Source organism: Sinohyriopsis cumingii, chromosome 6, assembly GCF_028554795.1.
Source record: "Sinohyriopsis cumingii isolate HCF-2022 chromosome 6, ASM2855479v2, whole genome shotgun sequence".
Lineage (NCBI taxonomy): Eukaryota > Metazoa > Mollusca > Bivalvia > Unionida > Unionidae > Sinohyriopsis > Sinohyriopsis cumingii.
This window is the reverse complement of record NC_142966.1, coordinates 149,393,802-149,420,513: the sequence shown is the minus strand read 5'-3', so window position 1 is coordinate 149,420,513 and position 26,712 is coordinate 149,393,802. Positions and strand designations below refer to the sequence as shown.

The window sequence follows — 26,712 nt, the reverse complement described above, 5'->3', positions numbered from 1 at the left end:
TCAAATTTCAGCAACGATGTACTTTCGTCTCGTCTGTCACCGGATTAAAGACAGAACGAATGCTATGATCGCAGTTTCTGAGAAAATAAATCATATTCCTATCGATTTCATGCAGGTATATCTCGATGAAAGGTCATGCAAGTTTGATGGGCCAGCTAATAAGCGGCTACCCCATGCCGACACCAAATGGTGTTGGCGAATTCCAACTTTTCGAGAGGGAACGAACTCTGACCCTACACCCCAACATAAATGTCCAAATATCAAAAATTGGGTGGCAAGGGTCAGAGGAAACTCGGACTAACAAGTATGGTAGGTATACTCTTAGAGTGAAATCATTATCTAATTGTTTGTAGGTTAATACATTTTTTAAATTATTTTTACTTTACCGGGATTCCAATTCGTTTTAAAAATGAATTTCATCGCCTACTTTGTCTGGTGCAATGAAACATTTTTACATTTACAATATATGTCTCGGTTATCAGTTTTAAAGGTCGCATACGTGGTCGCTAATACGTGTATCAATCACCAAAGCAGGTATCTAGTGTGCCATTTTCTGTTTAAAATTGTTCAAATCAGCACACCCACAAGCCATAAGTCGGTTAACTGACTGTTGTGGACATCAGTATGAAAACCTTCTATCCATCTTTGAGAACTATAGAAACACACAACAAACTTGTTTTAAACTAATCTATTCGCCGCAACAGCTAATGCTGTTCTGGGAATTCCACAGCTAATCAATACTGCAGCAGGGCTCCGTGGAGCAGTCTAGGGACACTCGTTGAAGTCGATCTGACAGGACCCTTTGATTGTAATTACTAGCATTCTCAGCAGGGGGTAAAGTCATGACGAGAGGCCAGAAGGCTCTAATCCTGATATTTAATTTTAAAAATTTCAAAATCTCGCTAATTAACTATTGTTTCATTTAGTAGAGCAAGCATGGCCTTTGACAGACTACGCGTAAATGTGTGGGAGCGCGAAGGCATCAGTCTAGAAACAAAACTTAAGGTCTTCAAAGACATCGTGTTTCTGAAGTTGCTTTTTGCTTGTGAAACCTAGATGGTGTGCAGACGCCTCACCATGTGTGTGTGTGTGTGTGTGTGTGTGTGTGTGTGTGTGTGTGTGTGTGTGTTTAATTTTTAACGTAGCTTTATAAAAAAAAAATCAGTCCTATCGCTACGATGTCTGCAGTGTGGCAGTTTACAGTGATGTCTAGGACTGGGGCATCATGCCGCAGACATGTTGCATGATGTCCCACCCAGTCACATTATCCTGACACCAGGCCGACCAGTCCTAATACTAACCTCCTAATGCTGTGCGCCAAGCAAGGCAGTTGTTAGAACTATTTTTATATCTTTGGTATGAATCGGTCGGGGTTCGAATCCGCGACCTCCCGCATCCGCGGCGGACGTTCTAACCACTAGGTCACCGGAACGGTACCATACGAAGAGAAACTATCTTCATATGTGCTGCCTGAAGAAACTGATGAAGATTAGATGGCAGGATAGGGTCCCAGACACTGAGGTTACCACACGGAGAGGCATTCTAAGCAACAACACTCTGCTGGTGAAAGTATAGTTGCAATGGGCAGACTATGTCCCCAGGATGTCAGAAAAGTGACAATCAAAGAAAAACATTTTTATGGCGAGCCAGAGGCGTAGCTATGATATTTTGCGCCCGGGGACGAACTATAAAATTGGCGCCCCAGCCCCCTCCCCGTTTAATCACATTTTTGAATATTACCCTTGTTTACTTATTATAATGTAACGTTGTAAGCCTCATTTTGGCGCCCCTGTACCTTAGCGCCCGGGGACATATGTACCCCCCTGCCCCCCCCCCCCCAGCTGAAGGAAGGAGAGTGACCTCAGTGTGGTCAAAAGAAAGACTTCAAGATACCCTCAACTCATAATTGAAACACTGCAATACTGACCATGAGTCTTGGGAAGATCCCACGGGATCACTCGAACTGACGCAGTCTATATCAAACTGCTACTACCTAGAAAGAAGGAGAATCGTAGATGCAGTGCAGAAGAGCGACCACCGTAAATCTCGAAACTGCTGCATATTCTCTTTTGATCAAGAAGACCCAAGCTGCATATCCTGTCACGTGTGCCACAGGCAGTTCAAAGCCCGAATGAACTTGATCAACCACTCACGTATTCATAGAAACCAAACTAGTTAATGATGTTATGATCATCTTCGAACTCGAAGGACAAACAGCAACATTTGGTATATTAACATACACACAATCATACGAAAGTAAAAATTTAAGACTAAGATATAGGGTGCATCACTTCAGTAACATACCTCATTGATTTGATGTCACAGTGGTGGTGTGCATATGGACAATTATAATTAATTTAATAACTATTAAATATAAGCATTTACCAGTATCAAAATTCTAATGTTTATATACTATATTAATTTCTTTTCCAGTGACAGACTTAGAAACATTGGATAAAATTTAATTATATTCGTATGTGTTAAATTTGAAACAGAGCTTTTGAGAAACAATCAATGGCTGTGACAACAATAAATGACAACTTATCAATAGAGACTTAAGAAACGCTTAATGACTTTCTTTTCAAATTTGCAGCTGCTTAGTAGTAGTAGTTGTTGTTTTTTTATAGTTGTTGTTGTTGTAGTCCGTTACTTTCTACTTATATTAAACTGTAATAGGTATTGTTTTAATCAGATCTGCAAGAAACTCTTGACTTAACGTCACAAGATCATTAAAAAAAATGTATGCATGCAATTAAACATATCAGGCAAGTTGCTGATTTCACAATCATGAAAATTAATGTAATCTTATCTTGAACGGTTTATGTTGTACGGATGTAAGATTCCAAAACCTACTTTCAGCCTTCTCCACAATTTGCTACTAAAACGTTCTTTTTCCTGGCAATTTTTTTTAAATACACCGTGAAATAGTTTTGCTTTGTTGATTCAAGGAAAGAACATAACCAAAAGAGTTAACTTTTGTTCATGCAATGCCTTATATTGTTTATTTTGCAGCAAAATATTATATAGCTTTTAATGGATGATACCGTAACGGACAGTGAAGCAAGAAATCTACGGAAATGTTTCTGATTTATATGCAAGTATGAAATATAACGGGATTCATACCCTGTATCGTTCCACATTGGAATACAGTAGATATCAATGAATAAATTAATAGTGACCATACATTTTGACGAAAACTATGCACCCCTGCTTTTCTACTGTGAGCTGTACGATTAATGAACTTAATTTACTCCACCCACATCCCAAAAAATAATTCGATGATTGATTTCTGTCCATTACAATAAGTGTGTCATATTGCTGACTACCCTTGAAAGATCCGAGAGATGGACTTGGTTTTCTTCATCCCATAATTAGTTAATTGCTAATTAATTTCTGCAATAAATAAGTAGAACTTTGTGCGATTATGACACAACATCATCTTTATAAAAGTTATTAATCTAAGTAGAATATTTTTGGTACTTAAAATGGTTTCTTCTTAACAGCTAACTTGATACAATTATGATGTGTGCTTCGGGTGCCGTTATGTTTCCAATTTGCGATTTTATCATACAGTCGATTTGTGCTTAATCTCGGTGACAAAAATGCATGTTAGTTGTGTGTGCTTTCAATGCAGTTAGTTTATTAATTGATATGACTGGAGGACAGTTATTTTGATTTTAATATTTGCATTGAAGTAGAATATATTTGTCACTGAGGTGTAAATTTATCATCGATTTCTAATATCTGACAGTAAATCAAGAATTTAATATTTGCAATAAAAAGTAAAATATATTTGTGCCTGAAGTATTAGTTTTTGTCATTGATTTCTAATATACCTGACAGTCAATCCGGGGCTTAATATTTGCAATAAAAAGATAGAATAGTGTGTCGTTACGGTGTATTTCTGTTTGTATAATTGCCAGTGCAAACTACCATTGATTCGGTACCAAAAACCTGCGGCAAAAAGAGAACTATTCTGTCAGATCATTATATGAATTCGTCTCTAATTCTCAGTCGAATTCTAAGTTCATTACTTTATTGTATCTGCGAAATAAAGCAGGATTTATGTGAGGATATTATTCATCTCCATCGTTTATTACCATTCCAAGATATTTAATTTATCATATCTACAGAAAAAAAGAAGGGCTAATTGCTGATCATTACAACGGTTCATTTGATGGCCATTATCCACACAAAGAAAACAAAAATTAAATTTTGCTTCATCACGGTGGATCTTTTATTTTGATTGCTCTTGGATGCACCAGTTGATACGTTTTCCAAAAGATATACCAAAATGCAGTCTGATACAAATCATATCTCCGCTATCATACGTGAAGATTTGACGACTACCGCTTAAGGGTGATGTTCTGGTGACCTTTGAATTAGCCAATTGAGATGCATCTTTCAAAAATCTGAAAGTGAATCTAATGGTTCGGTACACATTCATGCTCATCATCCACACTGCTCAGTCTCCAAACGCGATTGGTTGATAAAATTAACAAATATGGTAGATCTTCATTTATAATAGTGGAGAACTGACTTTAATCCGATTGCACCAAAATGTAGACTATTCAGTAGAGTTAAAGCGTGACTTTGTTGATACCAGCCAGTCTAGATAAGTTTTTATAAAAACGACAAAGGCCTGTTAAGTTTGTCCCTGTCCTGTCTTTGACTTTGAAACAAGACTTTCTAATTAATTTGAAGGATGTTCTAACAATGTTAATGAAGACCGGCGTTCGATGTTAACGCAGTCAGAAATAGATGGAGGGATAAAGACATCTCTAAACCTCGATTGTTGACTTTAAACCTTGAACATAAAGGCGATGGTTTTCAAAGCCGGGACTTACGCAAGGTGAGTAATATCACACAGCATGTCACGTCGTATTGAACAAAACGACATGTGTAGTACAAAACAAGTAATGCCGCATAGTACATTGCGAGTAATGTTGTATAAAAAGTCGAGTAACATTATGTTGTCTATATATGATAAAAAATAGAGTAATACCTCTACTCGCAAAAAATACGATTTTGCGATCATATGCAGATGAATAAGTTCGTTTTACGACATGAAATTTAAATTGTCATAAACAAAGGTATAGATAAACGCTTAACTATTAACCGAAAGCCCAAAATGAATCCGAAAAAGGTGGTACGACTCTATGGTTATAAACTAAACAACAGAAAGAAGAAAGACCAACAAGTTTTGTAAAACTTAACAAATAATTTAATTATCAAAGTTAAAAATGATGATATGAGAGATCTTACTGTATTATGACGTGAATCCAAAAGCTCTATGAAAGTCCAAAAGAATGAAAAGTTCCCGATTAATTTAAAAAAAAATGAGCACCTTCTGTTTCAATTGAACAGTCTAATCAAATGTTTTTCCCTCTCAAATAATATCTAAGAACAATATAAAACACGTATGCAGATTTCATGTTACAACAGGAATACAATAAATAAGAATGAATCTAAGACAGAAATGAAATCTGATTGCTCAGTTCTCTCCTTATATACACCTTATTATATTTCACAACATACGCCAAAGTGACATATCACACTACTCATGTAACCTAACTCATCCCATAAGAATTAACTTAATTCTTGTAAAACTGTCCTAAACAATCTATCCAATGGGAATAAGGCTGAATCTCGTAAACATGTTTACTAATAAGTATATTATTAGTAACTGTCAAGACGTACGTTATCATCTATTTATAGACCCTATGCAATTTTACGCTCTTAATAGTCATAAAAACAGATCGTGGTTACGAAGGCAAAATCTAACTTAAAATAATCTGTAGAATTTACAGCCATGAACAAAAATTCTAAAACTAGATAAAATCATGTACCGGGAGTTAAAAAACATATATCTATATAGATAACAAATGACAATGTTGGACTTAATTAGTTGATATATTTAACGCCATTTGATGTCATTGGTTTCAACAAAAATACATATACATGACGAATTGTACTGTTTCTTATGCAGGTAGCTTATTTAAAAAAGCCAGTCTTAAGAAATAGTGATGTCACCACAGTAGACACAGTCTAAATACAATTTATATAATATTTGGTGGAGATCACACCCATAGGTCTTTACCACTAGTTACAGTGGGCGACAAATTCTTGCTAAAAAGGTCACCAGAAACCCTGAACTTGTATGTCATTCCACATAAGCAAACCAAAAACGCATGAAATGTATATTGAATCCTAATATATTACATAAGAACCTCGTTCAAAGACAATTAAATAATTTTAATGATACTTATCGTAATCAGACTCAATCAATTGCAAACCCTCCCAACATTTTCCGTTTATTGGAATGAAGATAATCAAAATTCCGATTACTGGAGACCAGATAATGCCTGACTCAGATCGTGCACAGAGTACGAAAATGCGCAGCCAACACAGATGAATAGCTTGATTTTATTAATAAGATGGGTTTAATCAACAGACAATTTTACTTTGTGATCAAAACTTTGTTTATAATGAAGCTGAGAAAACTTGCTTCTTGTATACACTCTAATTTGTTTCAGTGTCATTAAATACACAGAAGTAATATAGCCAAAGAATAAAGTAAACTGTTTGTTGACAATTTCTCTTTCAAATATTTCTACGTCTAATGTAAAACAAATGATTTTTTTTTAAAATTGCAAGCATTGTAAAAGATTATCCCTAGTTTGTCTTAAATAAATGTTAATATAATTAACAGAATCATCGCTAATACACACACACTTCTCTACAAATGCCAAAACCTATCCATCATGAGGGGAACAATCAGTATCTATCATGCGGCTAAGATTTATTTTGTTCTCTCGAACAAATATATAATGGTTTATATATAAATCACACACACACACACACACACACACACACACACACACACACACATATATATATATATATATATATATATATATATATATATATATATATATATATATATATATATATATATATATATATATGAGAGAGAGATCTGTGTGAATAATTTATACAGTGCATTTGATTTTAAAAGTAATAAATGTGATTTTGTAACTTCTAACTGATTTGTGGTACCTTTTCATTGAACTAATTTTAAGTAAAATCAAACAAAACATAGAGGTCCTATGGTTCCTTATATTGTTAATATTGTTACAAGCCAGGGGTCTTTACTTGACCGAGCGGTGTCAAGCCCTGGCGCGATTCCCGCTAGAAGTCATAAGTTTATCCAAAATTTCCAAAGGCTCCAGTACAACTTCAGTTGTAAATTAGAAAGCCCGACGTGTCCATTCCAACCATAATTTTTACTCTAATCAATGCAAGACCACAGATCTCACAACCTGCCAAATATCCACCAACCGCACACCCGCACGGCCTCTTTTCGTAAGGTTTCCGCACCGCCAGCTACTCCAGCCGTAGAAACTATGCAACTATCCTTTAACACAGGGAACTATTTTAACTACGCCACCTTAGGCCAGTCAAACTATGGTTTCCAGGCACTTTCCGACAGTATAACTGCACTACATTTGCCACCATGGAGACATAAACGGTATCTGTCGAGTCCTCCTTGTTGATTCCATTGTGTAATTTACCGGTTTCCTACCGTAAATACTGCCATTGCAGTCACACTACCAATGTACACCAATGGATTTTAGTAGGGACTTTATTATTCCATCGACACTCATTCGGTTTGGACCTGAATCCACTAGTGAACCATAGCATCATGGAAACTCACTAACACTTTACTCCGTGGTGTTTGCTCCTAATAATTAGCTAATTATTTCTGGCAAAGGAATATTTATATTGCCGAATTCCAATAATCAGACAAGTAATCACAAAAATCTAAGAATTCCGTAAAACGGGGCGCTATAACCAAATGCGCCTACTCCAAATATATTACAGTATGTTTGTCTGAAAGCAGTACTTGTATAAGTGACGTAGTAACCATTTAAACAAAGCCCAACGAAATTAATGTTGGCTCACCTCAATGTTACTCTCGCACACTTGCATAAAATCCCGATATTGAGCTCTACAGTTAATACGTACTTCGGAATCCTGGACTGGTATAACATGAAAATACATTTGCAACAAGAACATTGAAGAAAATGCTGCTTTCGTGTACTATGACTGAAATTTCTTTTTTATTTGGCATTTAATGAAATATCGCGGTGCCTAAAGAAGACGCCGTTTTCAAATGGCTGTCCAAACTGCTAGAGAAATGAACTTAAACTAGTCCAAAGTGCACTAAAATGAGCAGCTCTTAAAATAGAAAAACAAATTTTCATAGTAGACAGTACTAATGTCTGAAATTGCATCAAATAAATTATAAAATGTCAACGAAACAAAAAAAGCTATCGGCGAGTGTTTTTTTCTTTTCATCCTCAATTTACCTCCTAAGTTCAGGAGGCGAAAACGACCAAGCGGAGCGAGGAGTATTTTGGGAGGTACATTTCTGAAATAAGGCCAGCCTGTATGATCTATAACCCATCAATCATACAAGCAAAAACCTGGAAATAAAAGTTATTTAAACCTTACTTAAAATATACAAGATCTTTTCAAATAACCAGAATGACCAATGAGGACAACCTAGGAAATTCTTTTCAAAGTCTCTGCAAAGTACGAAATTGTAGAATTGACAGGATGGTACCAATTAAGTCGTAATGTTTCGTGAAATGGTTGTAAACTATAATATAAAAATATTACCAAGCATACTTTCTGACTGAAGGGCAGAGGAAGAATCAAATCTGTAAAAACTGAGAAAGTGATGTGCTAGTTTATGTAATAGGGTTTAGGGACTTCATACCCTAACTGCTTGCCGTATTTAAGGGAATAATCAACCCTGAATCCTGATGGCTGATACAAGTATGCGAGAACATAGGACTGAAACTATCTCACTGCTCCTTATAGAAAGTTTCGTCTATCTTTTTCTTGGCAACGAAATAGTAGCATGTTTAAAGTTTTATTTGCATAAATAAAAGATATGAGCTTATATATTAAGCTTCATATCAACAACTGTAGAATGTGGTCGTTGATGTCTTTCCTAGTGGGCTTGTGAAGGGATGGAGGCGATTTTCTTCTACTTCGCATTTTAAGCTAGTCTCTTATGTCATGTTTTTCCACACGGTTACTACTTCTCGATTGTCCACGGTTTTCTGTTGTACGCGATCATGTATACTCGTCGAATATTTTAGGACTTCCGGTACTGCTACTATAGAAATGAGTTAAAGGAAATACACACAAGGGAATTAAACATTTTGGATTTATGTTCTGCAAACTGAAATAGGTTCGAAATGTTGCTTTCCTTCTGACATATTAGTGAATCGTTTCTCCTTTTCTAATTTTATTCTGTACATAACTTCTCGAATAAATTCATGGAATAACACAATATTACAACCTTGCTAGTATAGGTTTTATTCAAATAATGTTTTCCATAAATTATTAAAATCTTGATAAACTAAAAATCGTAACTATCTCGTATCGTAAATATCTCTTCGCGATAATACCTATGCTCATAATTTATGCCTAATATCTCAAATGCTGTGCGTATTGCTGTCCACGTGTGAGATCTTTATTGAAAACTTAGATATTGCTTACTAACGTCATCTTAGTTCAGTCCACCTGTGAGATCTTATCGAAGACTTAGATATTGATGTAAGCAGACAAAACTAGATAAGCAATGTCGTAATATTCACTTTGGAACCTCATCCAACTCCTCCACCCACACCGTCCAACAAGTAGTTATGCGCCCCCCCCCCCTTCCAAAAACAAAAAAAAAGATATAGCGTTTAGCCCGTTCCTATCAGGTGTATTTCTCGTCTGTCCTCGCTTGTAAATCGAGTGTAACTGCAAACTGCACAGACCCAGATCTGCAGACGGGTAAAGAGTCATCAGTGGAACAATCAAAATTGACCTGATCTGCACGCGCATCATGCGACGGCAGATAAGGGTCTACGTTGGCAGTTTGGACTCTCGATTTATAAGAGAGTAAAGAGGGTCCATACGAAAAAAGTCAAACAGTCTTTGGAGGAAATAAAAGTAATTAAGTTAAATTAGTCATCTGAATACATTTTGTAATCAAATTCCGCAATTAAATAAGCCGCATTTCATATCCCATCCTTGTTGTATCCCTTTCTGGAGGGAGAATATTATTATTAATTGCTGTGCAAATGCGCTTTACAGTTATTAAAGCCCCTTTCACTGTTTGTAGCATAATAATTAGTGTTTTCGTAATAATGCTAGCATTGTTGTAGCAAATCTAAAATAAAATATGGAAATATGGTCTACTCTTTCATTTCAAAATCAATATCTGTATTTTCAGTTACAATGGGGAAAATGCATTTTGTTTTATTATCACGCTCAAACAAGTGAAACACAGCTAACTAAATGTGTTCAGGGAACCGGATAAATTTAATCGGTGATAATTATTTTTCATCTAAAGAACTATTTCGATCTAATATTCAGTTAAACAGAAACAAAAAAAATCTCTACGGTTGGTATTTCCTGGTAAATAGTTTTATAATTATATCGACCAAATTTTATTATGACTACCAGTGTCAAAGATTTAATAAACTGGGTGATTGGTATTTCTATGGTATTTCTACAATTGATATTTCTATGGTTGACACTTCTAGGTAAATAGTTTTATATGTCCTTCCAAATTTGGAATAACCAAAAGTAATTAAGATTTTAAAACTGTGAGAGTAAAAATAATTTTCAAGTTTCCACATTATTTACCAGTCGATATAAGGATGTAACTATCTCTATCCCTCTCAGTTACCTGTACCTGTTTTCTCCTAAAGGCTTGCACCAACTTGTGAAGCTGACTGAGGGAGAGCGGAAATGAAAGGTGAGGACCCTTATAAGAAGAACTGATATGGATCTGTGAGGGACTGGTCAGTCTAAGTAACTCTTCCTCTTCCTCCAAGTCCACAACTGAAACAGACATTTATTATAAGTTAGTCGGTAACTAAGCAAGTAAGGAATGAAAGAAAATAGAAATTAAATGAGAAGGAGAATACATACATGTGTACTTATGCAAGCTCTGTTGGCACTAGCTATCTCCAAGACCATTAAAGACAATTCAAAGTTTCGGATGCAGATTCAATTGAAGAACACCATCGTATCTGGCAATTTAAACTTAAGAAAGGCTTGTACCGGTGTTAGCAAATTGCATGCTCTTCGTATCCTTATTACCTGCGTACACATCTACCTGTCAATCATTTAAGAGAGTTCTTATGATAAAGCAGAACGTGCTTCTAGAGCATCGATCAAACCAAAATTAAAATACATCTTTATAGTTCTTGACCTCAAAGGAAAATAATACAATAAATGTTCAACTTACAACAGCTCGAAATAGTTTAATTGCTACTTGAACTATATCTAAGTTTTCATTTAAAAGGCACATCCAATAACCCATCCCTTCAATTCCAAGAAATCAAATACATCTTTCGTTATTATCTTTTACTTAAATTTTGCACAGTTAACTCACAATATTTCTCGAGTTCGTTCAAAATACATGTAAGCGGTCCTTCACCAGAAAGAACTTCGTTGTAACAAATTTGCAGATATGGGGAGGATTGCAAGTCTGACCCCAAAGACAATTTAAGAAAGGGTGGCATACTTTATTAATAATAATATTCATTCAGATTACGACTAACATTGGTTGTCTGTGTCAAACGTACAATTCCAGGTGATCTTTGAAGCAAACCTTTAACCATCATTTAAAACGCTAGCATGAATCAAGGAGCCATTCCTCAGAAAAGAAGACATATTTTCGTCTAAGATTGCAATGGACTTTATCAATTCTACCTGTAGATGTTCTCCTCCGTTGGTTAAAAACTTTGATCAGCTTGGGGTACCCGTCCTGGTCAGGGTTCATCTGAGTCAATATGCTGTTATAAAAGTTGAACAACTGAAAGAGATAGGAAAACAGTTTTCCCTAATTTAAGAAAATGAAGCGTTTGGATTCAGTAAATAACAAAGAAATAAATATTTCCAGGTTAGACAGACTTGTGATGGTTCTTACTTAAGTGAAATGAACGTATCTCCTCAAAAGTTTCTTGTGAATTGCACAAGTAATATTACAGTTACATAAAATATTTACGTATATACAACCCGAATTTATCCGTATGCACTGGAAGACTAATACAGACTTCGGTTTCTCTGTCGCTGCCAGATACATCTAGGTTTCTGACCTTCAAGTCCCTGCTGTCTGTAGCTCACTAGCAGAGAGTTTTACAACTGACCGCTCTAAGTCAGTAGCGTTCTCTTCATGCCATATCTTTATTTTTTCTCTAAAAGAGTGTCTTCTTATTGTATTACAATAGAAACAACAACTATTTGTAAAGAAATAGCAGTTTAACTGCATAGTAAATTATATGACTACCATGTGTATTAAAGTGTCATCTTCGCGATCGCTTACGTTGTTTTCTTTCACTTTGTTTAGTTTCCTTTCAGCAGAGTTTTTCTTTCCTTTCTTTATTTCTTCAAGCTGTGTTTCTTAAGACCTTTAGTTCGAGACTATAATGCTTAACATTATGCCGTGTGCAAATAAGTCACGTCTATAATGCTTAACATTATGCCGTGTGCTAATGAGTCACGTCTATAATGCTCAACATTATGCCGTGTGCAAATAAGTCATGTCTATAATGCTTAACATTATGTCGTGTGCTAATGAGTCACGTCTATAATGCTCAACATTATGCCGTGTGCAAATAAGTCATGTCTATAATGCTTAACATTATGCCGTGTGCAAATAAGTCATGTCTATAATGCTTAACATTATGCCGTGTGCAAATAGGTCACTCTCTATAATGCTTAACATTATACCGTGTGCAAATAAGTCACGTCTATATTGCTTAACAGTATGTCGTGTGCTAATGAGTCACGTCAATAATGCTCAACATTATGCCGTGTGCAAATAAGTCACGTCTATAATGCTTAACAGTATGTCGTGTGCTAATGAGTCACGTCAATAATGCTTAACATTATGCCGTGTGCAAATAAGTCACGTCTATAATGCTTAACATTATGCCGTGTGCAAATAAGTCACGTCTATAATGCTTAACATTATGACGTGTGCAAATAAGTCACGTCTATAATGCTTAACAGTATGTCGTGTGCTAATGAGTCACGTCAATAAGGCTCAACATTATGCCGTGTGCAAATAAGTCACTCTCTATAATGCTTAACATTATACTGTGTGCAAATGAGTCACGTCTATAATGCTTAACATTATGCCGTGTGCAAATAAGTCACGTCTATAATGCTTAACATTATGCCGTGTGCAAATAAGTCACTCTCTATAATGCTTAACATTAAACCGTGTGCAAATGAGTCACGTCTATAATGCTTAACATTATGCTGTGTGCAAATAAGTCATTCTCTATAATGCTTAACATTATACCGTGTGCAAATGAGTCACGTCTATAATGCTTAACATTATGTCGTGTGCTAATGAGTCACGTCTATAATGCTCAACATTATGCCGTGTGCAAATAAGTCATGTCTATAATGCTTAACATTATGCCGTGTGCAAATAAGTCACGTCTATAATGCTTAACAGTATGTCGTGTGCTAATGAGTCACGTCAATAATGCTCAACATTATGCCGTGTGCAAATAAGTCACGTCTATAATGCTTAACATTATGCCGTGTGCAAGTAAGTCACGTCTATAATGCTTAACATTATGCCGTATGCAAATAAGTCACGTCTATAATGCTTAACAGTATGTCGTGTGCTAATGAGTCACGTCAATAATGCTCAACATTATGCCGTGTGCAAATAAGTCACGTCTATAATGCTTAACATTATGCCGTGTGCAAATCAGTCACGTCTATAATGCTTAACATTATGCCGTGTGCAAATAAGTCACGTTTATAATGCTTAACATTATGCCGTGTGCAAATAAGTCACGTCTATAATGCTTAACATTATGTCGTATGCTAATGAGTCACGTCAATAATGCTCAACATTATGCCGTGTGCAAATAAGTCACTCTCTATAATGCTTAACATTATACCGTGTGCAAATGAGTCACGTCTATAATGCTTAACATTATGCCGTGTGCAAATAAGTCACGTCTATAATGCTTAACATTATGCCGTGTGCAAATAAGTCACTCTCTATAATGCTTAACATTAAACCGTGTGCAAATGAGTCACGTCTATAATGCTTAACATTATGCTGTGTGCAAATAAGTCATTCTCTATAATGCTTAACATTATACCGTGTGCAAATGAGTCACGTCTATAATGCTTAACATTATGTCGTGTGCTAATGAGTCACGTCTATAATGCTCAACATTATGCCGTGTGCAAATAAGTCATGTCTATAATGCTTAACATTATGCCGTGTGCAAATAAGTCACGTCTATAATGCTTAACAGTATGTCGTGTGCTAATGAGTCACGTCAATAATGCTCAACATTATGCCGTGTGCAAATAAGTCACGTCTATAATGCTTAACATTATGCCGTGTGCAAGTAAGTCACGTCTATAATTCTTAACATTATGCCGTGTGCAAATAAGTCACGTCTATAATGCTTAACAGCATGTCGTGTGCTAATGAGTCACGTCAATAAGGCTCAACATTATGCCGTGTGCAAATAAGTCACTCTCTATAATGCTTAACATTATACTGTGTGCAAATGAGTCACGTCTATAATGCTTAACATTATGCCGTGTGCAAATAAGTCACGTCTATAATGCTTAACATTATGCCGTGTGCAAATAAGTCACTCTCTATAATGCTTAACATTAAACCGTGTGCAAATGAGTCACGTTTATAATGTTTAACATTATGCCGTGTGCAAATAAATCACGTCTATAATGCTTAACATTATGCTGTGTGCAAATAAGTCATTCTCTATAATGCTTAACATTATACCGTGTGCAAATGAGTCACGTCTATAATGCTTAACATTATGTCGTGTGCTAATGAGTCACGTCTATAATGCTCAACATTATGCCGTGTGCAAATAAGTCATGTCTATAATGCTTAACATTATGCCGTGTGCAAATAAGTCACGTCTATAATGCTTAACAGTATGTCGTGTGCTAATGAGTCACGTCAATAATGCTCAACATTATGCCGTGTGCAAATAAGTCACGTCTATAATGCTTAACATTATGCCGTGTGCAAATAAGTCACGTCTATAATGCTTAACATTATGCCGTGTGCAAATAAGTCACGTTTATAATGCTTAACATTATGCCGTGTGCAAATAAGTCACGTCTATAATGCTTAACATTATGTCGTGTGCTAATGAGTCACGTCAATAATGCTCAACATTATGCCGTGTGCAAATAAGTCACTCTCTATAATGCTTAACATTATACCGTGTGCAAATGAGTCACGTCTATAATGCTTAACATTATGCCGTGTGCAAATAAGTCACGTCTATAATGCTTAACATTATGCCGTGTGCAAATGAGTCACGTCTATAATGCTTAACATTATGTCGTGTGCTAATGAGTCACGTCTATAATGCTCAACATTATGCCGTGTGCAAATAAGTCACGTCTATAATGCTTAACATTATGCCGTGTGCAAATAAGTCATGTCTATAATGCTTAACATTATGTCGTGTGCTAATGAGTCACGTCAATAATGCTCAACATTATGCCGTGTGCAAATAAGTCACTCTCTATAATGCTTAACATTATACCGTGTGCAAATGAGTCACGTCTATAATGCTTAACATTATGCCGTGTGCAAATAAGTCACGTCTATAATGCTTAACATTATGCCGTGTGCAAATGAGTCACGTCTATAATGCTTAACATTATGCCGTGTGCAAATAAGTCACGTCTATAATGCTTAACATTATGCCGTGTGCAAATAAGTCACGTCTATAATGCTTAACAGTATGTCGTGTGCTAATGAGTCACGTCAATAATGCTCAACATTATGCCGTGTGCTAATGAGTCACGTCAATAATGCTCAACATTATGCCGTGTGCAAATAAGTCACTCTCTATAATGCTTAACATTATACCGTGTGCAAATGAGTCACGTCTATAATGCTTAACATTATGCCGTGTGCAAATAAGTCACGTCTATAATGCTTAACATTATGCCGTGTGCAAATGAGTCACGTCTATAATGCTTAACATTATGCCGTGTGCAAATAAGTCACGTCTATAATGCTTAACATTATGCCGTGTGCAAATAAGTCACGTCTATAATGCTTAACAGTATGTCGTGTGCTAATGAGTCACGTCAATAATGCTCAACATTATGCCGTGTGCAAATGAGTCACGTCTATAATGCTTAACATTATGCCATGTGCAATGAGTCACGTCTATAATGCTTAACATTATGCCGTGTGCAAATAAGTCACGTCTATAATGCTTAACATTATGCCGTGTGCAAATAAGTCACTCTCTATAATGCTTAACATTATGCCGTGTGCAAATGAGTCACGTCTATAATGCTTAACATTATGCCGTGTGCAAATAAGTCACTCTCTATAACGCTTAACATTATACCGTGTGCAAATGAGTCACGTCTATAATGCTTAACATTATGCCGTGTGCAAATAAGTCACGTCTATAATGCTTAACAGTATGTCGTGTGCTAATGAGTCACGTCAATAATACTCAACATTATGCCGTGTGCAAATGAGTCACGTCTATAATGCTTAACATTATGCCATGTGCAAATGAGTCACGTCTTGTTCCGTACAAGAATCATTCGAGTATATTAACTGAGACAACTTCTTCCTCGCACCACAAAGTGAACATCGTGATCATGTTTCCCAGATATACAGAAAAATGAGATGTGGCAGTTTAGTATTTGCTGTAAGCACTGCCTGCCTCGTTTGCATTGGAAAATATTTCATAAATACACACACCAATTTTTGACTTTGTGCAGAATTACTGCTTTAAAAAAAAAAAAATCTAAGATCAAAATTTAATCTTAATGTAATCAATATTTTTAGAGCTATTAAAGATCAAAGCTATAATATATTATCAAATGTTTGTTATTTTGAGAGTCCTTCTTAGTTTGTGCTCCAACAAGGCAACAAGTGTTACGTCGTGGTGTCCAATTACCCCCCATCAGACAAACACTGGTTGCACAACTATTGGTTAAAGGCAAAGAGACAGAGGTGCTAATTAAAATTCGTTTATATAGCTGGTCAATTAATAGGCATATAGAGAAATAGAAATAATTTTACCTTGATCTGATCTTGTTCCCCAGCGTATTCTATTGACTGGAAAATCGTCCAGGTGTAACGTCGTCTTATCTCCAGCCGAGCAACGTAACTCCGGTACCATTTCTGAATTAGGATGGCAGCACTGATCGCTAAAACGCGAAATTAAGGAAACTAAAAATTAGCTTAAGAAACAAAGAAAGAGCTGATGCTTACGTCTTATAGCTTACAATAAAACATGATAAACGTCAGATTTATACATACATGTACTGGAAACATCAGAAGAATAGACGCTCTACAATCAAGAAGGAAACCACAATACCGGATCCGAAAACCATCTTATTCAAAAGAAATCGATACATGCAACTGTGCTAGGAAATGGAAGACCTTTCACTGAAACCAAATTAAAATCTCTGCTTGCAGTATGGTACTTGTAAAACCAAAAATTTTCCATCTATCATTCCTTTTTTCTTTCTCTCCATCTGTCTGTCAATCTGTCCTTCTGTCTGTAGGTCTGTCTGTCTGTTGGTGATCTGCTCCATCATCAAAGTTCAATTAAACCTTGCTTCTGCATTCTAATTTTACTAGTGTTGTCTTATGAATAAATATAAACCTTCAAAATATTTCGCACTTGCCTACACCCCTTCTGAATAAGCCATCGCGATGTAAAAGTAAAAACGACATCGGTGGGGACGGGGGCGGGGGTAAGTACAAGTTGGGACCAATGACCTTTCACAACAGTGGACCGACAGTTGATGTCTCTAATTGGACGTTATATTAAACCGATTGCCAAACACTTATAGGTTACTGTTTGAAATGTTGTATGTTACATATCATTATCGCAATGAGCCCCTGTGTTTATTGCGTGCTTAAATCTGTTTCATTTATTTGCTTTTCCTCTGAAAGTAAAATTAATGGGATGAAATATAAGACAAATTTAAAATGGCCAATCTTTTTAAAAGGGACAGTTACTTTTCTTTGGGAATTTATGCCGGCAAATGCCGTCAGTCCGGTTAATCTACTCATCCGATATTAACTAATTTATAAAACATATTACGTATTATCGTAACTCAATTAAGGCTATGGTCAGTTCACAACCTGATTCCGATACACAATCCTATTAGCATAAATGTAGTGTCTCTCTAGCGGTTTCTCGCATTCCTAACTGGTAGCAAGACATAAATAGGCCTCTTCGATAACAATTACGCCCCATTGTGGGCTGTGGGCTGTAAATTATAAGCTGAAGGATGTCTGTCGTCACGCGCTGATTTTCCTCCGTTAAGAGAATTCAGAGCTTAATCACACAAATGAATTATTGGACCTCACGTCTTATCTTAACTATATTATCTTAACTAGAAAGCGATTCATTGATATAGGCATAGTAAAAATCAATTCTTAGCATATATGATACATATCATTTAAGAAAAGTAACTTAATTCTCACAATTCGGAACAGAGTAATAAATGAAACTCCTATAATTCATTCCTCCTATTACATAGAAACCACTAGATCCGAACACTTTCATACCAATGACATTCTTCCAATACATGAATCGTAAAACATTCCAACCAAGGAATTCATGATTAATTACTGAACACAAGGACAATTGAAGGATGAATTTAAAATTTGAAAACGAATACATTTAACAAATAATTTTGCAAACTTACATAAAAGAATATGTTGTATGTGATTCTTACAATACCTTGTGTTTTTCAGAGACTTGCCCACATTTTATGAAGCCGAATATATCTTTCCGTGTCCCTGATATTTTCCAGACCTTGTCCCCCTCGGCGATTTCCATTAAGTCGCTGAGACTTCCTTTACGGCCGTAAAACTTGGACTGACCAATTTCCCAAGGAAATTACTTAAAGCCTTGAATTACGCATCGAAAACACACACCCTTTTTGGTATAGCCAATCAAGATTAACTTTCAATAACCTCCAAAAATTCTAACACGCCCACCGAAGTCAGAATAATTCTCTTTTGTCAGCTTTTATTAATAACTAGCCTGGAAAATATGAGTTTGCAACACATTTTTAAAATGGACCATCATTTTCCAAATTTGTCTATGGATTGTCTCTACTTTGTCATTTCCTCCACTTAAACTAACATTGGCCTATCTGTCAGGCCGTTATCCTAGTAGGTCCTAATTAGAATTCACTCATGCTCCAAACATAGTATAGATTAACCATGGCAAGCTACCTATTTATTGCGAGCCTAGCCCATACGTTAATAGTTATGGCTACGTGTCACTCTGACTATGATAGAATGTACTGCGAAAATATCTACCAAATGTTGCACCATTGCACAACTTTTATTAGCCTACAATGTGTTTGTATCATCGTTCATTAAATATACTAAGTGAGAGCAGTTTCCCTCCATTCTACTACATCAGGCTGTGCACCTAAATGATGATTTGACCACCTCACCGCTTTCTCTGAATCATAAATATGCCTCGAATATATGTCTGAAGAAAAATGTACTGAAAAATATTACATTTTATTCGCAAGAAAATTTCTCGCAATAGAACCTACAAAATCTATTCGGACAACCTCAGATATTTTTTAGATTGGATGGACTATGCAATTGACCGAGAAGTTACGAATGAATAACTAGTTTTTGGTGCATTCACAACTTATCGGTCAATCCTTCTTCTTATTAAATAACTGAAGTGGAACGAATGGCAGCTAAAGGCAGCTTTCGGCACACATTTGAGGTATGATCCGCATGATTTGTTTACAAACGTGACGTCATAGGAAGAAATCTATATTGTGATTCATATACAAAATAAGACATATCAACTGAAAAAGAAATTCCATAAAACTATGATCGATTGGTGGAATTTCAACATTAATTTCAGCTCCTAAACAATTCATCCAAAAATTTTCTTTTTTTCCTTCTTTCGGCTTTTGACCAAAATATGTTGTATTCAGTGCCAATCACTCTGAAATGACCTTTTCTAAAGTAGATACTAAAATGTTGAGATATGCGCTTTATTTGTCTATGCAGTCGTATGTCCGAATATGCCCCTCCATCCTACGCGTGCATTTCTTTCGGTTTCCCTACATAATGTTTTTTTGCAGGTTACACAGTGCACCACATAAATCAGATTTCTACTTTTTCTCAAGATTTCTATTTTGTTTGAATTAATTTAGAAAATCATGCAGCTAACAACCATTAAATTCAAACCTTAAACTACCAGGTTTGTTGATATTCGGAAGAATTTCACTAACAAAAACCTTATGTTTTCATTAGCTTTTAAAGGTGTAACCAAAAGGCATGTTCCAAACCCTTAAGGGAATTTTTACTGTACAGTCTGAACGTCCATTGACATTAAAAATTAAGGGAATTATCTATTGTGCCTTGTTGCGAATATTTATTCCTCCTAATGACTCAAATTTCATTTAATTTTCCTAAGTTCCATGATTTTGTAACGTAATTCTTGTAATCCTGTGGAAAACGATAACAAATAGATACGCACTAACTTTAAGTGTATCACAGAGAAAATAGAAACAATTTGAAAATTAGAATAACTAAGCGGGTATATGGGTGGGTGGGTGGGTGGGTAGGTAGGTAGGTAGGTTAGGTTAGGTTAGGTTGGTAGGTAGGTAGGTAGGTAGGTAGACAGACAGACAGACAGATAGATAATAGATAGATAGATAGACAGATAGATATAGAGATAGATAGACAGACAGACAAACATACAGACAGACAGACAGATAGATAGATAGATAGATAGATAGAACGAAGGGGTGATAATAAAGAATTATAGGCATGGACATATATAGAAATAGATTTTTTTAAAAACTTATTACCTTTCCTTGACTTGGTATAAGATATGTTACTTCCAGTGTGGGTTGATGTAGTGCATCCCATCACATAACACGGGTGTACATTCGTTAATTTCTTCTATATCCCACCAAATTCGCAGAGAAAAAAATGACTCTGACGTTATTTTGATTCACAAGTATTGCATGCAACAATTGACATTCAGCTGTATGATCCAGGCAAATACTGAACACCAAAACATGCGTTGAATGAATTGCGTGGTAATTCGCAGAGCCTCATAATGTGGACATCCGAAGAGGGTTCTCAGGTCTGTAAATATTAATAAATATTTCATAGGTAGGGCAATATTTACATGCAAAGAGAGAATTTTTGTCGCGAAATGCGATTCCCGACATTAATTGATCATGTGGATTCGGAAGCAAACAGTAACATTCTGCCAACCAAAAACTTTCAACTTTTTGCTTACATCTATAATATAGTGTGTACGCTGTATCAATGATATACCACGAGATGTATAAATTTTTCATTTAGGGAAACGAGGCTTGCCCGAGTTTCCTTTTAATGAAAAATTTATACAACGAGTGGTATATCATTGATAAAGCGTAATACTATACATATATTTTATTTATATCACATACAAATACACATATTTGCACTTGAAATGGAGTTACTATATGCTCCTCACAACTGTGTATTGACCGAGTGAATGAATGAACACACATCTCTGCGAGAGTGTCCGCTACAAAATGTTGTTCTACGATTTTTCTTCTTATTTACAATCACATATGCAAATTGATAAGTTGATTGTTTGGGGTTTTTTTCAGTTTCTATTTTTATTCACATTTATTAAATCAATATAAGACACACTCAGGATTTAAACATGAAATACGGTTTTTATGAAGAAAGGAGTGCACTGCAAACACGGTTAGCCTCTTGTACACTGAACATGTACTGTCAGGCATTCACGTACTGGCATATGGAAATTTGCGTGGAATAGAAACTAAGTGAAATGACGAACCAACAAAATGTAATTAAAATATTTTATATATTTTAATATATTGACAGTTCATCTAAGTCATTATTCTGCTTGAATCAACATTTCTAACCACTATAAAATCTCTCTCTCTCTCTCTTTCTCTCCTTTGAACGACTGGACTAGCGCATTACCGTCATTCATAGGCCCAGAGACATCGTCGTATAACACAAGCGAAAATCCCAAATCGCTCGTATTTTCGGGGGGCGGGGCGACCATTTGGACATTTTTATATTTTATAATTAATAATTGATTTTTAGACCATTATAATAGGTTTAAGAAACAATTACAAAGGATTAAAACACAATACAGTATGTGTGCCTCGTAATCGACAAATTTAACATAAAGCCCTAGTGTCACTGGCTTTTGCAACTATGTATCATTGATATTATGAACACTGTAGATAGATCACAAGGAAAGCGTAACATACGACGAACCAGATTACTGTAGGTTACTTGGTGCAACTTCAGTTTTAATGTTTTCGTCCAGCGCAATGTTTTTCTCTCTCACTCCAGATTTGTGTTTATTTTGTCATTTACGCACGAGAGGGGAATGAAAAAGAGAAAGGATTCCGACCAAATTGTGTACCATTTTAATATCATTTAGAAAACAGTGACTATTAATACTTTTTATCGTTGTTTTCATATGTCATTTTTGATTAATGAATGAGTAGAAATTCATCATTGGTCTATAGGCCCGCGGTTGAAAGAATGTTTATATATTCGTATTATTGCACATTGGGCGGATCAAAATATAATATACCAATGTAACGGAAAAATTTGCGTATAGTGTCGACATGATTTTGCAACTTTGTATCATTGATAACCACTGTAGATAAATCTATATTCTTATACGTTACTCGGCGTAATTTCTATTTCAAGGTTTTAATCCAGCCCAAATTCATTTTCTCTCTCACTACACATTTCTGCGTTATTCATGAGATGGACAGAAAGCAGGAAGGATTGCGGTCAAAATGTGTATCATATTAAATTCATTTAGGAAACGGGGATTATTAATACATTTTATAGTTATTTTCATACGTCACTAATGGTTAATGTTTGGAAATTCATCATTGATCTAGAATCAAACGCACACAATCGCGAAAATGTTTATATAAGCGTATTATTTCGCCTTGGGCGGATTACAATTTGATATACCAGTAGTATTGGTATATCAAATTGCTTTATACCAACACATTAAAGGCCATGGGTTTTTTATGGATGTGGCTAAAATATTGTTCGACAATCAAACACCCATCTACATGAGTGATACTCTCGTATAACTTGAAAGTCAAACTGTTGTATTAAGTGCGTTGGGCAAGTGCGGTATTCTTTCTATGTAACCAATGGAGTGAGGCAAGGAGGTGCTCTTTCGCCTTTGTTGTTTAATATATACAATTATAATTTAAATCGTAAGATGGGTCAGTGTCGCTTGAGATATATTTAATACCAGATGTGTTATTTCTTAACAAATTTTAATTTTACTAATGATATATCACGATATTCCTTCTATCGCAGTATTATTAAAGAAATATGAACATAACGAATTTGAGAATGATGTCATATATAATACACAAGAATCTGTATGTATGGTCTTTCAGTAAACTTCTTTCAAATTACCATCTCCTCCCTCTTTACTTCTTAACGGTCATGCTCTAGCATATGTCAATAGATATACTTATTCTAAACTCGAATCGGTTAGATGATGAAGATATTAGACATTGCATAAATGTGTTTATTCTTAAAATAAAGCATGCTTTTCGTAAATTTGGACATTTTTATTTGAATATAAAAATAAAATTATTAAAATCTTATTGATGCACAAAGTAATGCCCACCGCTGTGGACAAACTTTAATAAATGTATGAAAAGAAAACTAGTTTTTGGTTGTAGTAACAGTTTTCGATTGCCATTAAAGCCTTCCAAGATAGAATAGTTTATCTACCACGTTTCTAAACTAGAACGTATTCAGTTTGTTTTGAAGAAGTAATGAGAAAGTATGTGTTTTCAAAGATGACGGAATATCATATAGTAAGAATTGTATTTTTAAGTTTTGTGGAAATCAGATATTTGTTTCAATTCTCGGTTTATAGATAGATGGAACAAATTACTCTTTAAGTGTCTTACATAACTTTATTCTTAACAACACATTCTGCAGTTATATCTGTATCTGTATATATGTGTATAAGACAACTATAATCATTTACGTTTAAAATGCTTTTTTATTTCATATTTTTATTTAGATGTATGGACCATGAAGACTGAAATAACGAATTATTATATATTTATTTGAGATTTTAGTGATTAGTTGTTTTATTATGGGAAGTTGGTGTTGGGAAATAAATCACATCCCGAATTATTAGCCATTCTCTAGAATCAAACATCACAGAGTGCAATATTCATAAGATTTTACAATGGTATAGTTTAGTTTCGTACACGTCACGTCAGAGCCGGATAAATGGGCATGGTAGCCACGTAATTCCTATTTAAATGTAACGGTGTTGATTATGCATTTCCATGTGAAATATTTGTGATGGGGACTAAGAGTTTGTACAATGAAAAAGAAAAATACTGAGATGGGGTTGATCCATTATCTGGATACGCCTTGTATTGTTTGCATGATGGCAAATGTAGTGTAAAGTAACATGTAAGAAGGGGCTCAAAATCGTGGTTCGGCTAACCCCGGGATAGGGTAGGAAAATGGTTCCCTGTATTGGATGTTTGAGTTGAATTTGTATTGTCATGGTGTGAAGAACTGCAATTGTGAAGTTGTGATGAAAATGTGAAGTTGTGGTATATTTTGGTCATTCATTAATTATAGAAAAATTACTTATAGCCTTGGCTCATTATGAGAACAGATATGTTCAGTTCCTGACAGCTCGTTCTCCGTGCGAGAGTGACACTTTTCACAAAAAATGGACGTGCATTTGGTGCAAGATCCGTATATTTAAGGTTCCCGACTATGAAAAAAAGAGTCGGACGCTTCCCGAATTTAATCTAACCATATTTTTTGATTTAAAAAAAACCTGTTTCGCTGGTATATATTTGCGATCGACATGCAAAATACCATACACACGTGAGATCGGACGACATCTCCCTAGCAATCACAATCGGGTTTCTATAAGAGGGTTAAAAATGTGTCTTCGTGACTGTTAATTGGTTTGGTTACGGACAAATTGTCAAACGGGTGAAATACACAAGTCGCGCAAATCAGATCAGATTGATTTGTGCACATCAGCTATGTTCAAAGTGTAATTCTAATCTGATTCGACGCAGGACCGTTGAGATCTGATTTTAATCAAACTGAACAGAAATACAGGATCAGTTGATTGAATATAATTTTGCTCTAGATATCGGCATAATAAGCACTTGCATCAATCCAACCACGTCCAGCTGGTGAAAGGCAAGCTTCGATGGGCACAGCATATCTCTGCCACATTCTGATAGAAAGAAGGGAAGACAAAACATTCACACATTCAGAATATACCTCCGCCTGTCCACATTTACAAGGTTGACTCCAAACTTTACTGTGTATTAATACTAACAGTATTAACACGGTTTCGCATGATATATTTTATCCAGAATTTTAAAAACACTAAATGCGTGTCTCATGCTAATCAGAATTATCTGGACATTTAAAGCACAAGTCCTTTCAGTTTTTTAAGAGACATAACGCTCTTAAAACATGTAGTAATAGTACAGTCAATAGAGACTCCATGGATTTTAGGTGTTTTAGATTTGAGATTTTCTAGGTAACACGCTGTCAACGAATCTTGCCAATACAAGAGTAGATGACTTTCTTGAGATAATCAGAATTAAAATGATAGGCTGTCTTTTATTTACAAAAAAAAAGTTATCTTAGTAGAGCTTAGAGACAAATATAGGTGATTATCACTTCATAGGTAATTTATGAAAAAGTCGTATACATGTTGATACTGTTTTATCGATTGGTTTTGCACTGCTTCAATGTCAAAGAGCGACAAATTCAAGTTGAATCATGTTTAAAATTGGAATTTATGCCTTAAATTATCTAGATGACTTCGCTGAGGAAGAACAGCATCACTTGGCTCTTTCTGCATTCCAACTATTGGGATCTTATACAAAGCCCGAATACAGCATCGCTTGGCCCTTTCTGCATTCCAACCATTGGGATCTTATAAAAAGCCCGAATACAGCATCGCTTGGCCCTTTCTGCATTCCAACTATTGGGATCTTATAAAAAGCCCGAATACAGCATCACTTGGCCCTTTCTGCATTCCAACTATTGGGATCCTATAAAAAGCCCGAAAACAGCAACACTTGGCCCTTTTCTGCATTCCAACTATTGGGATCCTATAAAAAGCCCGAAAACAGCATCACTTGGCTCTTTCTGCATTCCAACTATTGGGATCTTCTAAAAAGCCCGAATACAGCATCACTTGGCTCTTTCTGCATTCCAACTATTGGGATCTTCTAAAAAGCCCGAATACAGCATCTCTTGGCTCTTTCTGCATTCCAACTATTGGGATCTTCTAAAAAGCCCGAATACAGCATCTCTTGGCTCTTTCTGCATTCCAACTATTGGGATCTTCTAAAAAGCCCGAATACAAGAAGCAGATTAAGCAAGCTCTGACATTTGTAGGAATTTTATTCCACACTATCACCGTGAAACTAGAAATTACACAACATCGTTTGTTTTAAATTAGATATAATTTATTTTGGTTTATAAAAAGTTTCAGCTAATCATTAGTAGATACATTCTTTACTTGGGAAAAA

The 26,712-nt window shown here is 35.5% G+C and overlaps 1 protein-coding gene across 1 annotated transcript in view; it reads right to left on the bottom strand.

Moving 5' to 3' along the window:
• Positions 1 to 26,712, bottom strand: part of LOC149798248 (serine/threonine-protein phosphatase with EF-hands 1-like) — an 87,625-nt gene that overhangs the window by 28,372 nt on the left and 32,541 nt on the right. The window contains exons 3-6 of the mRNA XM_089960560.1: positions 20,953 to 21,235; positions 17,162 to 17,289; positions 11,791 to 11,893; positions 10,766 to 10,914 (exon numbers count right to left, since the gene is read on the bottom strand). Coding sequence (XP_089816686.1) covers positions 10,766 to 10,914; positions 11,791 to 11,893; positions 17,162 to 17,289; positions 20,953 to 21,013 — 441 coding nt within the window. The 5' untranslated portion in view covers positions 21,014 to 21,235. The remainder of the gene's footprint in view (positions 1 to 10,765; positions 10,915 to 11,790; positions 11,894 to 17,161; positions 17,290 to 20,952; positions 21,236 to 26,712) is intronic.